The sequence below is a fragment of the Lutra lutra genome, chromosome 2, assembly GCF_902655055.1.
Source record: "Lutra lutra chromosome 2, mLutLut1.2, whole genome shotgun sequence".
Taxonomy (NCBI): domain Eukaryota; kingdom Metazoa; phylum Chordata; class Mammalia; order Carnivora; family Mustelidae; genus Lutra; species Lutra lutra.
In genome coordinates, this window is record NC_062279.1 from 62,274,038 (window position 1) to 62,291,841 (window position 17,804).

Below are 17,804 nucleotides of genomic sequence, written 5' to 3' on the forward strand. Positions count from 1 at the left end.
CGGCAGTGTTTATACTGACGAGGACACACATAGCCTACTTCCTGTTCCAGTCTGACAGGATATCCTTGGGAGGCATCTGAAGCTCCATACATCCATCCCGGTACCATGAATTTATCATACACACAATTTAAAAACAAACCAGTACAAGAAGTGATGCTTCTACCGTGAGAACTCAAGTGACTAAATCCCTCCCTCAGATGAACAACTAGTGAATGTTAAGGCTCCACAAGACAAGCGACTTCTCCTTTGGAAAGACTGCCCTCACACACACAAAAAAACTTATGATTCAAATTTTCCACATGCACATTCCTTCAGAATCTGATTGGATTTGAATTTAAAAAAAAAAAAAAGCATTTGCAGGAAATGCTTTGATTATGTCTGAATGACAATATTCTTTACAGTTCTTATATGACAAGAAATTACAGAAGAACAGGATAAGTGGGAAAGGCTTAAATTCTGCACAAATAAATAATAAAAATGCTAACATAAAAGTGTATAGTGTGATAAATTAGGGCAGAGTAGTTACTGTATACAAAAGTCCATTTGTGATGGGAGGCGGCAGGAGGGTGGGCTCTCCCTTGTCCACTGTTTCAAAAGCAGCGGGTTTTTTTTCTCCCCCTATGTTCAGTGATGCCATGCACTCCATGACAAAGATGCTTTGATCTTCTCCCATTAAATATGTCTCGTATGGACCTAGCCTGCACTTGGTAAGAAAAAAAAAAAAGATCATTTATATGAAAGGGAGGAGTACTGCACATCTCTAAGATTATTCATTACCTTTCAAAAATGAAGCTATTTGTGAAGTCTTTGTATAATACATACATGAAAGCCCACTACACTGCTTACTTAAAGTATTTTCTTGTGCTCCTGCTTTTTTTATTCCTGCCTCAGATCAGATGGGAAGCCCAACCGAATAAAGCAGTGAAGAAGACATGGCAATTTACAGTAAAAAAAGGAAAAAAAAAACACAACTTACACGATGGTTGAAATAAAAGATTCCATACCTGAATTGGAGGGTTTAGAAACTCTTCCCTTAGGAACAGGGAGTAACAATAACTCCAAGGACTGTGGCGGTGGTGGCGGAGGCGGTGGGGGCGGTGGCGGAGGGGGTGGGGTGACTTTTTCTTGCTTCTTCTCGGAAGGCGGTGGCGGTAGAGGGTCCTCAGGCACCAGTGACGATTTCTCAGCCAGAAGACTCCCCGCAGCCCTTGCGGCCACCTCTTTCAGAAGGGCGGCCGAGGAGGTCATGGAAGCCAGGGAAAGGAAGGAGCTGGCGGGAGGTGGGTGCTCCTGACCAGGAGTCAAGCTTCTCTCACTGACTTTCTTGGATAAGGCTGCCAAGGTGGAGCTGGCAGACTGGGAGCTAAAAGGGGAGGAAAAGGACTCGAATCGCATGGTCTCCTCAGTCCTGGTGAGAGATTTGTCCTGCAGAACGGCATTGGCTGCAGCTTTCAGTTTTAGGATGGCTGAATCCGGGGACAAGCCGCAGGTAGTGGTTGAGTTGGACAACCACTTACCTTGATTCCATATAAAACGGTTACTTGGAGTGTATTGGTCATTCTGTTCCTGCTTCTCAGCCAACTTCCTGGCAAGAACACTGAGCTGTTGGGCATGGTGGGACGGTGGGGAAAAGGAGAGATTCGAGCCCACGTTTACCGGGGACTCCACCCTGCCATTGGCCGTGGCTGTGGCATCGAGTTTGAGGGAGCCGGCCTCTAGTAGCCGCCTCAGGTTGCTGCTCAAGGGCTTCGTGGAGCCTGGGGGGTCATCTTCACAAAAAGAAGACACGCCAGGGGAGAGGTGGTCTTGACACTGCAGTGAGTCTCGCAGGACCTCACCGTCAAGTCCCACCAGCTCCAACGTGTGACTGCTGGGGGTCGCGCTGCCCAAGGAGGTGTCGGGGGAAGTGGACTGCTCCCGGATCCGGTCCTCCAGGGACAACTTATAGTTCTCCTGGACTTCTCCATAGGATGCTTCTGACGGAGTCTCTGAAGAGTTTCCATACCAGTGCTCTCCTTCACTGAGCTCTCCCTCCGCCTCTTCCAGCCTACTAACATCTGGGGGAATTAAGAAGATCAGGTTTACTCCCCAGTGAGCACCGAGCAAGTCTGAAGACATTCAGATGGAGTTGCTGACATGCCTCCTCTTCCCCTCCCCCCCAGCAAGAACCACAAGAAAGACAGCAACAACCTTACTAGAATGTCAGGTGCTGAGTCAGACAGTCTTGGCATTCGCCTGAAAGAAGGTAAAATACTAAACAGGCAAAGGTAAAAACACACCCACCTACGAAACATATTCATCTTTCTATAATTGCAGCAGACAAGCTGAAATGGAGGGGGGGTGGGGAGAAAAATGCATCTGGTAAAAAAGGAACTGCATGGAGAGGCTGCTATTCTCAGTGGTGGGAGAACTGGAGAGAAGCTTGCTCCCTTATAAAAAACACCAGCATGATCCCTTTAGTGTCCCATCACAATTAGAGAGGCAGCCTGGCAGGGTGGGAAAATGTTGTCTGTGAGGTACAAGACAGTGGGAAGCTCGCTTCCCCGCTTTCTGATTCCAAGACCTCAGGCAGGTCGCTTAGCTGGTTTGACAGAAGACGCAACTGATTTTTGTTTGTTTTTTTTTTGAAAAGTTCACCCAAAAATGTAAATAATACCTGCTGGTATATATTGCAACTTCACCCAGTTGTTAGGAAGTTTAAACCATAAAGCATGTGACTGAGGATCTGCAGATCCTCAAGTTCTCTACAAAAATCAGACCTTGTTAGCAAACACCATTCACATTACTGATTCCTTAAAGTGACGACGTTGCCCATGTTATGCACGTCACTTCTTTGAGAGCCCTGGCTTGCAATTACCAACATGCCTGCCATCCTGACACAGGCAATGATTAGGAATTTTTTCCCTTACTCTACTAAGAGTCCCCTTTAACGATCTACCCACCGCGACCACCATTCTGACTGCCCCTCAAGCCCTGCTCAGTCGGGACTTCCTGTCATGCCAAGAGCCCGGGGAGGTCTGTCATTTTTCTATCTTTGCTCAAGATAGTCCTCCTATCAGGCATGTCCTTCTTTTCCCCCAGAAAACCTGTCTATTTATCCTTCAACTTCCTACCTCAAAAGTTTCTTCCTTGTGATTCTTTATGAACTCTCAAAATGAATCTCTCCTTCTCATCCATTCACTTATTCAACAAATAATTGTGAAGTACCTACAGCATGCCAGGCATTGTTCTAGATCATTCTAGATTGGACCACAGTGAACAAAACAAAGATCCAGCCTTCTTGAAGCTCACATCCCAGTGGAAGAAGATAGATGTCACACAAAACTTAAAAACTAGTCATAGAGTCATAGAGTAAGCCAGAGCGTGATGAGTGCTATGGAAAAAGATACATAGCAGGACAAGGAGGTTTGGGAGTAATGAGGAGGAGGTGAGTTTCGATCTCAAATGAGGTGCTCAGAATGGAGCTTCATGGAGGTGAGGACATCCAAGCAAAGATGGAAGAAGTGAGCAATTGTTTGGGCAGCTGTTCCACCTCTGGGAGAACGTTCCAGGCACAGGGAGTCTCTGTAAAGTCCCTGATGTGGGGACACGCCAGGTGTGTTCGTGACACAGTAAGGGGGCCAGTGTAGGCTGGGTGGAACGTAAGGGTCAGAGCAGTAGGAGAGGAAGTCAGAGAAATACCATGAGAAAGAAAGAGGGATGGGGGAGAGTGAGGGTGGATGGGAGTGTGTGGAAAGGCAGCAAGGCCAAGCAGACCCGTGCAACGCTGTAAACTGCTGAAAGGTCTTTTGCATCTGGTGAAACTGGGAACTACAGAGGGCTTTGATATGATGTGACTTGCATTTTCAAAGGCCTCTTCTGGCTGCTGTGTGGAAAAGAGGCTGTAGGCACAAGGGTAGAAGCAGGAAGACCAGCTACGAGGCTGGAACCCAGGGGAAGGAGGACAGTGTGAAGTTCAGCTCAAGGTGACTGCCAGCGGTGAGAAGCAGCCAGACTCTGTGCATCTTCTGAATGCAGAGCCCACATTCCCGTGTTTTGTTTCTATTGATTCTGTATCATTCTAAATTACCTATTATCAGGGCATCTTCTAGAAGGTAAGTGGTGGTGTTCCTTGGAGGCAGATAGGAGCTGTATCACCCACACATCCCTCACCTGGCTAGCACAATGCCTGGACCCAGGAGAGTTCAGTGAACGTTTCAGGAACTGAGCCCAAGCTCCCCATTGTGCCAAGTTTTGCTCTATAACATGCTGTTTCTTTTCTGAACAGAAGTAGCTAGAATAGTAATGCATGAGCTACAAGCTAATACATTGATCTTCCCATGCTATTTAGAGAAGAAATGTCACAAATGACAAATTCTCTTTCCCTAAGCTAAAGTTCTGCAACTCCTTCCTGAGATTCTTTATTAAATTATCAAGAAAATGTAAAATATCAAATGGAATTTGCTGGAAAAAGGCAGATAAAATTGAATTTTCTCTGTTAAAAACAGTCTGGTTCCTTGTGATTTGCCACATTTCCTTCTTCCCACTCGATTTCAACATTTTTCATCTTTGCTCAAACCGGCAGGACCCTGAACTACTCGTCTCTCAGTGGCTTCCCAAAGAGGTGCTTTTTACCAAACACCAAGCAGTCAACATCAATTTCAACAGTAGGGCTAATTTCAAGTTCCTTTGGCAAACCACCTTTCCTGGTTTCATTTTAAATATCCCATCCTTCAGAAAAATCACATGGGAACTGTCCTGTAAATAGTAAGAAAAGTAAAGGATTTAAAAATCACTACACTAAAAACTGGTAACTATCTCTTCCAAGAATCTCTTTCTCTGATCTTTATTGACACTCGCTAAAAGAACATCGGAAAATAAATGATTCAAAAGTAAATAGTTCTGGGTTATAGTTTTGTCACATGAGAGTAGCTCTAGATAGTCAAGACTGGTCTAGAACCAGTGTGATAAGTGCCAGAGAACAAGGTACATAAAGCCAGGGTTTTTAGAACCACAAAAAATCATAACCACTTGGCCAAGGCTTGTCATTTAACTGAGACTGTTAAATACTCTGAGGGGCTACCTGCTGGGAACAAAGACACGTGGCTACCTACTGCGAATACCAGAACCAAGAACCCAAATCTCACAACACCTGGCCAGCGCTTCTCTGCACAGCCCCACTGAGCCATCCGCCAGATGCCCCTGAATGGCAACTTCTAGTGAACTTGGAGCAGCTGCCCTCCCCCCCGGGTCATCCATCCTTCCACTCTCTTGAAACAGAGGGGACCAAGAGAATTCCCATAGATAAGGACAGTATTCAGTCCTTATCTTGAGATACACCATTAAGAGGTAAGTATCCATTATTCCCATACTCTAATCTCTCCATGCCCTTCCCGCAGCTTCTTTGTTGCCCTGGTCAAAAATTGATTCAAATGCCTCAGGGATTCAGCACATCTACGGGGCAAAGCCCCAAAGACAAAGCTTAATTTCCTACCCCCGCCACAGCCTCCATGAGAAAGAACGTTCCCCTTCCAAACGTTCTGAGGTGGTGAGCGCATCAAAAGCTGGAGTCGTCCATTCAGGCTCTAATCCTATCAAACAGTGATAAAGAGATCCCAACCTCTTGGAGGATACAAACAGCTGGTACCTACATTTCTGGCAATGTTCCCAATTCTTTCAAAACAGAAGCTCCAAACCAGCAAACAAAGCATTTCTTTAAACAGACCAGTTTCCGTCCTCTAAAATACCTGGATATTTCTCAACCATCGAATCCTCAGTTCTTTGCGGACACGGCCGAGATACACTCTCTTCTGGGCTGCAAGGAAACTCCGGTCCATTTAAAACTGATAATACTCTATTAATCGCCTTTCTGAAGACGCTGCTACTAAAACTGAGGTTATTCAAGTAATAAATGACCAAGTAATGTTAATGCACGGCCTAGGAGGAGCCAGACCAGAAACCCTAAGAGAAACATTTTTGAAATTATTTTGGCATCACCTGAAGTCAAGCAAAAAGTGGGGGAGGCTTTCAGAGAAATGAATGCAAGAGAAGCAGAGACCTGCACAGGTTGCAGAACCATCCTAAGAGGCTCAAACACACATACTCTCAGTTCACAAAACAGCAGCAACGAGGCTTTTCTCCCACAAATACGAATTCTCTTCCCCCTGCTGGGCTGCTCTGTATTTCACATCCGATTTCCAGCAGGAGATGTCCTTGAAGGCTGCACTGGTCCAGCTGCAGGGAGCTCCCCTTCGGTGGGGTGGGCAGGAACTTCTAGTACCTTTTAGAGGAAAGGTGGTCTCACAGGGGAAGCTCGAAACAAAGCATCCCTGCACTTTGTGGGACACCACAAACTTTTGGAACAAGCTGGGCTTGGCTTTTGACTCCCTTTCACCCTTCGAAAAGCCTCTGGGCAGCGAGACAGCTCCATTTTCCTGTCTGTCACGGGCTCGGCATCATGGCCCCTCACAGCTGAGCTCCCCACACGCCGCTGGCGGTCCCGGAAACACTTCCTGCGCACACCGACTGTGCAGTTCACAGCTTTCCCTACTAAGGCTCCGGGGGAAGCCTCCAAACGGCCAATGTAAATAACTTCCTTCTAAATACATTATTTTTAACCTCCAGAATAGGAAGCTATTTCCATTGCTAATTTTACAACAACCTATGTCTCTGACAGCCAGGTTCACACTCATTCCTGTCAATTCTACACAACAGTCTGTTTGGGTGTTTTTCACTTTAAATCAAAAACTCAAAGAATTAAGAATAGAAATGGTACAATTACGGAATGAAAATATGCTGAATAAATTTTGTTTCCATGTGGTGAATATTTCTCCTTTGGGGAAAACAAAACAAAATTCCACTACCTAACACATTTATTTTTAATTCAGTTCTCAAGCAAAAAAATCGGTAACTCGATATTCACAACTCCTGCTGCATTTTTTTTTTCAGCTCACTTCCTTTTCAGTTTGACAGTTTTTAATCAGATGCATTTAATTGGACAAATACTCAACTCAATCCTCGATCAGAAAGAAGGGGGCAAAAAGAGGGGTAAAATGCAAGAAAGAGACACCTATTAATTTTCATGCTTTTTGGCTGAGGTTAAAGTAAGTGGAGATGGAAATCTAAAAGCCCCGTTTCTAAATCTACCCTGAACCCCATTCCATCAGTTAGTCCACTGTGAATCTAACCAGCAGCATTTGAAGAGAACAAGGTTTAAATTCTCAGAACTCGGGGCGCCTGGGTGGCTCAGTGGGTTAAGCCGCTGCCTTCGGCTCAGGTCATGATCTCAGGGTCCTGGGATCAAGCCCTGCATCAGGCTCTCTGCTCAGCAGGGAGCCTGCTTCCTCCTCTCTCTCTGACTGCCTCTCTGCCTGCTTGTGATCTCTCTCTGTCAAATAAATAAATAAAATCTTTAAAAAAAAAAAATTCTCAGAACTCGCCTGGGATGGCATTGACTCACGGTCAGTCCTCTGGCAGTCAACACCTTCTTGTGATAACAGGTGTGTTCACTGGTACATACCAACTAACCATCTGGCTCATTTTCATCTAAGAATCTTCCAAGGGCCCTTCCTTTCCAGCCAGCACACGTCGATAGCTAAATATCTGTATTTAATATTAAGGTCACGCATCCCTATTGCTATCAATCACTTGGACCTGTAATACCAACCTCAAATCGTACAACCAACTTTCCCATGCAATTTTATACAAAAGTGGTGTGTAAAAAAAGTAGTTTGAAGAGCTCTGTATAGAAGCTACGAACAGAGCCAAAACTAATAACTGACTTAATTCGACAAACATTTCCTGAGCATCTACTATGTTCAAGGAGCTGTTCTCTGCAACTGGGAACCTCAGGGTATAGCAGGCTCTTGCCCAAAGCCTTGTAATCATCAGGGAGCGAGGGCTGCCCAAGCACCCAAAGCACAAAGCGAGCAAGAGCTGTGGATGCATAAAACAACCCCAACGGTGCAGATGGCTTTGGAAATGGAGCTCGAAGGGATGAAGATGATTTTAGCAGATGACACCAGAAATTCATCTGGGAGGGCTTGCTCTTATGAAACCATCAGACAGCAAATAGCCCTGTCACGGACTCAGCTAATATTTGGGTGACATGCGTTAGCGAAACTAACCTCATAAAAAGGTTTTTATATTCTTAATTCTTCACATTTAAGAAACAGACCATCTACTGATTTGCTAAAGGGCAGATTTTACCAATTTTCTTATCATACCCACTCATTTTGAAATCAGACCATTTTAGATTATGAATGCCTGAGGTGGGACTACGAGTTGGGTCATTTTTGTATTCCCGCTTGATGCTCTGCCCAGAGGATCAGGGCCGTTGTGGTTGTAGTGACCACTAGCACTGCATGAAGTGACAGGTGAGGCTCTCAGCCCCTATACCAAACCCAGAGAGGGGCCCAATGGAACTAGCATCTGGGACAATGTCAACATCAGAGCGCATGCTCTCTCTCTCTCTCTCTCTCGTTGCTTCTCGTCTCTTCTCAGAAGTTAGTCTCCTCCTCTGAGGTCACCTTCCCCTGGAGGCTGAAAACCTGGCTGCACAGGTTCTGGGTTTTCACTTTTAATCACCAACCACCTAGAGAAAGGTCCTTCCCCTCGGATGAGCCCGCTGGAGGTCAGGTTAACACGGAAGCCAGAGGGCGGCTTCTACAATTGGCTTAACGTGAGTCACAGAAGAAAAAAGAGGGAAGAGGCACCAGGAAGACAAGAACGGTGACCTCTGTAATGTTTAATAAAGGTCTGGCATGCTGCACATCAGGCTGTTCCGAACCAATCTGATGATTTGAAGCAGAAAACATACCCTCATTTAGGCCGGTCTTAACCTGCCAATTTTTACATTGTCCCTTTGAAGCCTGAAAGCTTCAGCACGTCCCCCACACTAAGAGACCTCTCAAGGGTTCAGGGGTCCAAGACCACGGTATGAGTAAAACACACGGGTGGGCAACTGACCCCCAGGCCAGAACCTCAGGGATCACAGTTAGCAAAATATTGCAACGCCCAGGGTACCCAACCGCTGTCAGCAGTGCCAAGAGGAAAAGTTAAGAACAGCTAGTTACTTAAAACTGCCAGGGTTGAGAAGACAACCAGACTCCTGTCACCAGTGCAGCCGGGGAAAAGGTGCCATGAGGGCACGAGGAAAATGGGAGGAAGTCTGGAGAGGATAAGAGCCCACAGACTGAGAGAGCACCAAGAGGCCCCCTGGGTCAAGCCGCACATCTTGCACATAGCAGTATTTTCCAAGAATTGTTGTAAACATCACGAGTGAAACAAAGGTAACACAAATGAACACATCACTCCTTATCTTCAAAGGGAGGTGCCAACAGTATCTGAGTGGGTTTCAGTATCCTTATATAAAGTTGCGAGATCTTCCAGTGACCCAGGAGCTACCCAACCTCCTCCATCAAACTGCCCATCTCTTGGGACGCCCGGGTGGCTCAGTCGGTTAAGCATCTGCCTTTGGCTCAGGTCATGATCCCAGCGTCCTGGGATCAAGTCCAGCATCGGGCTCTCTGCTCAGTGGGGAGCCTCCTTCTCCCTTTGCCTCCCCCTGCTTGTGTTCTCTCTCTCTCTCTCTCTCTGGCAAATAAATACATAAAATCTTTAAAAAACAAAGAACAACAACAACAAAAAAAAAACCCCTGCCCATCTGAACACTAACGGCAACTCCTCTATCCCCATGATTGCTTCGAACAAAAACCCCGCAGCCTGCCTTGACTCTTCCCTTTCTCTTACACCCGTCATCAAATTCATTTGCAGAGTCTGTCGGTTCTACTTTCCGTATACATCCCCAATCTTGCCACTTCTCAGCCTGTCTACCGTTCCCACCCTGATGTACAGCACTGCCGTCCCTCTCCAGGACTACGGTGGTGTCCTTCCAACCGGCCTCCTTACTTCCGGTTCTTGCCTCACTCCACCCAGCCAGCAGCCGCAGTAAGCTTTTAGAAATCCATAACACACCTCATCTCCTACTGCTCTGCCTTGCTAATAAATAATAAATAAACAGCAAAATTTCCCCCAGTTAGCCACAGGGCTGACTCCTTTCGTTCCTCAGGTCTCCCGTGCAACATCACTGTTTATTAGAAAAAAAGCTCCACGAGACAGCAGGCTTCACTCTGTTCGCTTCCGTGTGCTCATTCATCACTTAGAATGGTACGGAGCATGGAGTAGGTGCTCAGTTAACTCTTTGTCAAGCGTATGAATGAGGAGGAAGAATGCGCTTCACAGTCAGAAAGGCAGCACTTGTCAGTACTGGCAATGAGAACGGTTTTCAAAATTACAAGTGATAACCCTATTTTTCTCATGTGAGTCAAACATGAAATAGGGGAAAGAGCGTGTTTTGCAAACTTTTGCAGCAGTCTCCCTAGCGGCCAAGAACACAGAACAACATCCCAGGGAAATGATGAAGCTGAAGTCCGTTCCAGAAGACCCCAAATTTCTTCCGACTCTTGGCTCAACACTTCAAGTGAATCCCGTATTCTGCTCTATACTGCGGCCTTGCTTATTCGTAGTAAATACCACAGCAGTGTAGATCACAAGCCTCCAAGGAAAATTTCTTCTCTGCAGGGATGGACCACATCTCTCTGGATTCCCACCCACTCTGGAGAAACACGCACCCTATGTGGGGAAGCAAGGAGAAGTATCTAGCCCAGTGTCAAGAGCTCAGTAAAGGGTGGCTATCCTTGTTATTATTATTACTATCAGAAAACAGAGAGTACTAGTCCTCTTGCCCCCACGTCAGAAAGAAAAGCTAAATCACAGAGGGTAACTTCCCCAGACTGCACCATGGATCTTTAAGAGACTAAGAACTCTATTTGCTAAATTTGGATTTTGTGTCTGTCTGAATTAGAGATGGAAAAGCCTTGGAGATTTAGTCCATATGGCTAGTCTCTAGGCAGAGGTCTAGAAGGGCCAGTGATTAGCCCGTGGTCCCCCACGGCTGATTTACTAACACAGACAGGACTTGAGCTCAGATGTCTCACTCCAAAGGCCGGTACTTCTACTACTAAATCATCGTGCAATCGTCATAAAGGGAACGAGTGAATTCTAGAACCAGCCTTGGAACCCAGGAACCTCCCAAACCAAACATTTGTTGAATGAATGAACAACCATGCATCAAACACTACAAATATACAGGGTGCTTTAGTAGATGCCTGATTATTCATCAGCAAATGTGAGCCTTACGTGATTTTATGCGGTAGACCACAGTCTCTTCGTTCTACAGACCAGGAAACCAAGATTCCACAGGTTAATGGCTTACCCAACATACACACCTAATGAGTGACAAAGCGAGGTTCAAACCCAAATCTTCAGGAAATCTAAGAGTACGAGTAGCTTGACAAAAAAGTAATTATTCAGGTAACCAAAAAGTACCCCAGGACCTTCAAGTAATCAACATTTTAAATTTTATTTTGCTGGGATTTCAAAATACATACGCCCTCAGAGATGAGTCCCTTCCTTCTAAATGTGTGACTGTTTGTCTGGCATCGTTGTAGTAACAACCGCCTGGCTTAATAACACTGTGTGCAAACTAAGGATGAACCCTAGTGTCAAGCCTTGAATTGTGGCCCTGTGAAAAGCTGGTGAAGTCCAACCGCCAAGACCTGGGACTGTGACCTTCTTTGGGAAGATGGCCTTTGCAGATGATCAAGTTAAGATGAGGTCATTAGAGTCGGCTAATCTCCTACGACTGGTGTCCTTACAAAAAGGGGAAACGTGGACACAGAGACAGACATGCGCGCAGTGAAGACTGGAGGGACATTGTCACAGCCAAGGAAGAGAGAGGCCTGGAACAGATCCTTCCTGTGTCTTCCCTGTGTCTCTGTCAGCACCTTGACCTCGGACTTCTGGCCTCTAGAACAGTGAGACAATAAATTTCCGTAGCCACCCAGTTCATGATACCTCGTTACAGCAGCCCCGGAAACTAACATACATGTAGGCCTGAGACTTTTTTTTTTCTGGATTTGCTCACCTCTGGATTTTAAACTATGGCCTTGGTTAGTGCTGTAGCTTTTGTCCAAGCTGGCTATTACGGCACAAAACTGACCGCCCTGCTGCTCGGTGTGAAGTCCTCTGAGGCTACAGGGACTGTGAGCAGACAGTTCGGTTATTTTTACCTACCTCTAGATTTTAACCAAATTTTGTGCAAATGAAAGATTCTGAGAATGACATTAGGTAAGAGAAGGCTTCTATTACTAGAGCAACTTCAAAATCTCCAGACCAAGAAATACACTCATCGCCATGTACGTTGTGGCAAATTAGGAGGAAAGGGACAGTTCAAAATACGGCACGAATCCATTGGCCAAAAGCTCAACCCAGAGACCAAAACACTACTGGTTAGCCCACGGGACAGTTCAAAATACGGCACAAATCCACTGGCCAAAAGGTCAACCCAGAGACCAAAACACTACTGGTTAGCCCACGGGACAGTTCAAAATACGGCACGAATCCATTGGCCAAAAGCTCAACCCAGAGACCAAAACACTACTGGTTAGCCCACGGGACAGTTCAAAATACGGCACGAATCCACTGGCCAAAAGGTCAACCCAGAGACCAAAACACTACTGGTTAGCCCACGGATTGATTCCCTTGCTCCGTCAACCCTTCCACGCACCTCCGTGTTACAAAAAAGATACAGAATCTGTCCCCTCAAGCCATCAGAAGTAAATTTACTATGGCTACCATGGCCTTATCAGAAAAATTGTCTGTTAAGGCTGATAAATCGGTCAATTATCTGCTTCCTTGACTTTTATATCCTCTTGTATAAATGTTTTCATCCCAACATTACCAATACCTGTTATAAGATGAACAATATATTACCAAACTACTGAAATCACCAGGAAATTCTTAATAGATCAAAAAAGAACATTACTACAAAAAAAAAAAGCCCTAATAACATAATAATGCACTCTGTCGTCTATGAACAGCACTCTATAGAGAGATAAATGGCTACTTATTGAAATCTCAGCTTATACATAAAATGATACATTTCTTCGCAGGCACATTTGCCAAGCTTTGACATCACGTACCTTGTAATGAAACAGATTACGCTCATAATCATTCTGCCTGCCAAAGGAAAAGTTCACACAGTAAGTCCTTTATTTACTAAAAATGTATGTCTACACTGGAAGAAAATGGGCCTTTAGGGAAGAGAGATTTACCAAAGGAGAGGAGATGGAATTGCTTTTTATTTAGTCCTTAAATACATACAAAACAAAAACCGCAGAGAAAGCAAATCCCAAGCTCCCCGCACCCCTATATTCACAAAAGGATATTGGTGTAATGAATTGGAAGAGATCTTTCTTTCTTTCTCTCTCTCTTTTTCTTTCTTTCTTTCTTTTTAATTAACCACAAGAATCCATGACATTGATTACAAGGACAACACTAACTCAAAGTTAACTCTAAACACTGACTTAGGCCAACAATTTTAACCTTTACCCTGACCAGGCTTCATGCCATGGCGGCTGTCGAGTGGTCAAATGTATTCTTATCTGTTGTCTCCTGTTACTCCCCCTGCCCACATTCTGGCACACACGCACAAGAAGTGAACGATGGAGGCCAAAAACAATGAAAACAACAAATATCACAAACAACCAACAAACTGGAGCAATTCCAAGGGTCCCCTGCAGCTAGATGACCCTCACCTCAACAACTGGGGGTCCTATGGGTAAAGCCAAAGTCTTCTCTTTGAAGACTCCCAGGGGTGAGAACTTTCCACAGGCATGTCCACTTGGGGTTTCACCAAGAAATCTTCCTTAGGTCTTTTACTCGAAAGACCTGGCACTGCTTTATAGCCATCTATCCCCATGAGTGATGTTCCACAAGAGAAAACACCCATTCCACTTTCCATCAAAGCTGAGATGCTTCCGGGAAATGCATCAAGTGATAAAGATGAGGTTGGGAAATGTGCTCTACAGATACCTGCTTCAAAAGGAACATTACATCAAAAACTAATGATGTAGGGGCGCCTGGGTGGCTCAGTGGGTTAAAGCCTCTGCCTTCGGCTCAGGTCATGATCCCAGGGTCCTGGGATCAAGCCCCTCGTCGGGCTCTCTGCTCTGCGGGGAGCCTGCTTCCTCCTCTCTCTCTCTCTGCCTGCCTCTCTGCCTACTTGTGTTCTCTCTGTCAAATAAATAAATAAAATCTTAAAAAAAAAAAAACCTAATGATGTATGTTGGCTCATTGAATTTAAATTAAAAAATTTTTAAAAATTTTAAAAATAACAAAAAATTAAAAAACAAACAAACAAACAAACAGAGGCTCAACTCCAAGGTAGAGGCTCAAGACAATAAAAATCCCTCTGACAGGCATAGGTATGTCCCCAAAGTGACCAGGAGGGGTTTGTATCACTCATACTCCTGTTCCTCTTGTTCTGAACCTTTTGGGGGGAGGTCCTATAAAATGCCTTAATTTTGTATTTAAATGTGCACATCACTTTCTTTTCATTTTCTAGAACTTACAACTATAGACAGCCCTCAGGCTGCGATGTTTCCTGTGTACTTGAACTCAGTTACTAGTCTCTCCTCCACCAAAACCCGGTATTTGAAAAGAAGGATGAAAATGTGTTGGACAATTTAAAGAAGTCCATTTGAGGAATACAAGTTTGAAAAGTGTATTGATATAAATATGTTCAATTAATCAGGCTTTGTTTTTAAATTTACATGTTAGAGAAAGCCAAATTCTTTTGGTATTTCCACATTAATGTCAGCAGCAGTGAATCCAATAAAATAGGGTTGGCAATCTTCTTCTGTGAATGGACAGACAGCAAATATTTTAGGTTTTATAAAAGAGCGTATACGTCCTCTGTCCCATAATCTTTGTTTCTCTTTGTTGCCGTTGCTTTTTTGTCTTAATGATTGTCTAAAAAATGTAAGAACCATTTTCTTAGCTCAGAGGGCCGCACAAAAACAGGTCAGAGTTCGTGGACCCCACAACTCGAAAGAAGAGGTACTTTGCTTTTTCTTTATAATAAAAGCAGAACAGTGCTTAAAACAATATTGGACCTTCAGATATATCTAACTTCATCTTAATCCAACCACCTCTGTGAATCACTAAGCACCTCTGTGCCTCAGTTTCTTCAGATTACAACGAGGGGTAAGAACAGATCAGTGGTGTATAAACCATACCGTCAAGGAAGCCAAGAACTCCAGGGAAGGACACAGGACCACGGACCCATCCCATCTTCCACCTTAGCACACATCTAAGCAGCACAACCTAGCTTTGCTCTTGTCTATATACTGGAGCTCCCCTTAAAGACAAGGGTTCCACTATTTTTTTTTAAGTTTTGAAAAATACCATATTAAATGATCTCAGGAATCCTCCTGCTGTTAATCGTCTATGAATCCATTATTGGATAATCAGTCCTTTTCAAGTCATTTTACTGGGAAGTGGCAGGTGGACAGGAAATTATTTAAAGTCCTATGTTGAGGTATTTAAAGGAAGAGAAATAAGAACAAGAGAGCTTCTTCTAAGAGGCCACCTGTATTCATTTACATTTGTGGGAATCCACCAGACAGCCCTACCGGAGGGCTCCAAGTCCCGCAGATGAGGGCTCCGGGAAAAGCAGAATGGTTTAGCAGCGAAAAGAGCTGGGAGTTCAGACTTGAGACCTGGATTCCCGTCTGAATTTGGAACTTACCAGCTATAGAACTCCTCATGTTTAATAAACAAAAACCAAAGAGCCCACTAAACACTAACCCGCAGAGCAGGTGTTAGGAATATGGCGATGAACCAGATAGATGCAGAACGTTCTGCCTTCCATCACTGCATCCCTCATCTGTAAAGCGGGGTTACAACACCTATTCCTTCTCCTGTACCTCATGGTCCTGCAGAGATGGCAAAGCATTTGTAAACTACAAAGCAGAGACAACATTAAACTAGCAAACTAAAGACTCTCTTCCTTTTAAGTACATAAAATAAATGCAACTTCAAGAATTCATCAAATGAATAAAATACGACCACAATAGGTTTTGCAGAGCAAAACAATTCTAGGGGCACCTGGGTGGCTCAGTGGGTTAAGCCTCTGCCTTCAGCTCAGGTCATGATCTCAAAGTCCTGGGATCGAGCCCCGCATTGGGCTCTCTGCTCAGCGGGCAGCCTGCTTCCCCCTCTCTCTGCCTGCCTCTCTGCCTACTTGTGATCTCTCTCTCTCTGTCAAATAAATAAAGAAAATTTTTTTAAAAATTTCTAGAAGCTGAAGCAACGTGACAAGGCAGAAAAGGCACAAGCTTAGACACCAGACACTCCCACTCTGCTTCCTAACAGACCCACCTGACATCCATCCACAGCCCTATTCTCTCCTTTATAGAATAGGATACTAATACCCATTATTTCACGGGGTTATTGCGAAAGTAAATCAAAATTAGGTAAGTAAAGCACCTGGCACAGAGTTGGCACTAGGTGAATAATAGTGTCCCCTTGCCCTCCCTCCCAGCCATCTAGAAATTTCAGATGAGAGAACATTCGATTTTAAATGGTAGGGCTTACCTCAAAATTGTTGATACTGCTCCCCAGCTCTATATCATAATCACCTCAACCAAAGAGGACAGGAAACTTCTGGTTGTTCTGACCATGGAATCCAGATGTAGAATATGCCCAGTCATCAGGAAAATCTTACAGTCTTGGCACAGTTTGAGGACAGAGAGCAAGCACCAGCCAATAGCTGAGGGGAGACTCTACAGTCTGGAATGTGCCACAGACTTCCAACCACAAAGTTCTCTCTGCACTTCGACTGTGGTATCCCCCTGTGGTGCAGGCCATGGCCTCTGCTCTCCTCGGCAAGTCTCCTCCGGAAGCACATGACTTTCCTGAGGCATCTCTAGGCCACATCCATGTGAATGTCTGTGGCACTGCTCATCACCTCCCACCCAGCCCAGCTCAACAGTTTAGGCAAATCATGCTCTCATTTCTGAGAGACAATGACAACAGGAGATGTTCTCCAAAGTCCCTTCTACCCCTAAAACCCTTTGACTCTGAGACCCACTCTGAACTTCATTTATTCAACTCATTCATTCATTCAACAATGTTTATGGGACTCGGCCTATTTCTTTGATCCTCTGACCCATTCTTCATGTCCTTCCTTCATTCATTTATTCAACAATATTTGACCACCTACTATATACCGGGTACTGTTAAAGTCAAGAATGTACAAAAATGAATAAGGAAGAGTCCATGCCCTTAGAAAGGTCACGGTCAGTCAGGACACAGAGGAAGAAGGAGCTACAGTGTGGCATGGGAGGTATTATGAGGGACCGATGGGAGCCAGTGGAGGGGCTGCCTCATTCTGCCTGGTGGATGGGATGACAGTCTGGGAGGAGGGGAAGCAGGAAAGGCTTTCCTTTAAACTGAATGGTAATGAACAAGCCGACAGTAATCGTGCAAATCTGATGGGTTGAAGACATCCCAGAAACAGAGAAAAAGAATTCCAAAATAAGGAAATATAAACATGGAGTTCTGTAAACTAGAGAATTCGGTACGAAAGAAACAAAGGGTATATGGCAGGGCCAAAAAAAAAAAAAAAAAAAGGCTCAGATGATGAAGCACCTTCTATACTCTGCTAAGAAGAGCAAGCTTGACCCTTTGAGGCGATGTCTAAAAGATCTTCAATACATGCATGAGTGTTTTGGAAAGCCCACCGTGGTAGCAGTGTGAACACAGGGCTACATAGAGGCCAGGGGACAGGGAAGGGGACAGGACACTGAAGCAAAAAGAAGATAAAAAAGAATATGAATCCTTAAAAATAATAATAAAAAAATAAAAATAAAAATAAATTTTTAAAAAAGAATATGAATCCTTACAGGAGAAAATAAGAG

The 17,804-nt window shown here is 44.6% G+C and overlaps 1 protein-coding gene across 1 annotated transcript in view; it reads right to left on the minus strand.

The window, feature by feature from the left end:
- The window catches only part of ZNF827 (zinc finger protein 827), a 165,220-nt gene that overhangs the window by 134,830 nt on the left and 12,586 nt on the right, over window positions 1-17,804 (minus strand). Inside the window, exon 2 of the mRNA XM_047717575.1 lies at window positions 1,005-2,057. Within this exon, the coding sequence (XP_047573531.1) occupies window positions 1,005-2,057 (1,053 nt within the window). The remainder of the gene's footprint in view (window positions 1-1,004; window positions 2,058-17,804) is intronic.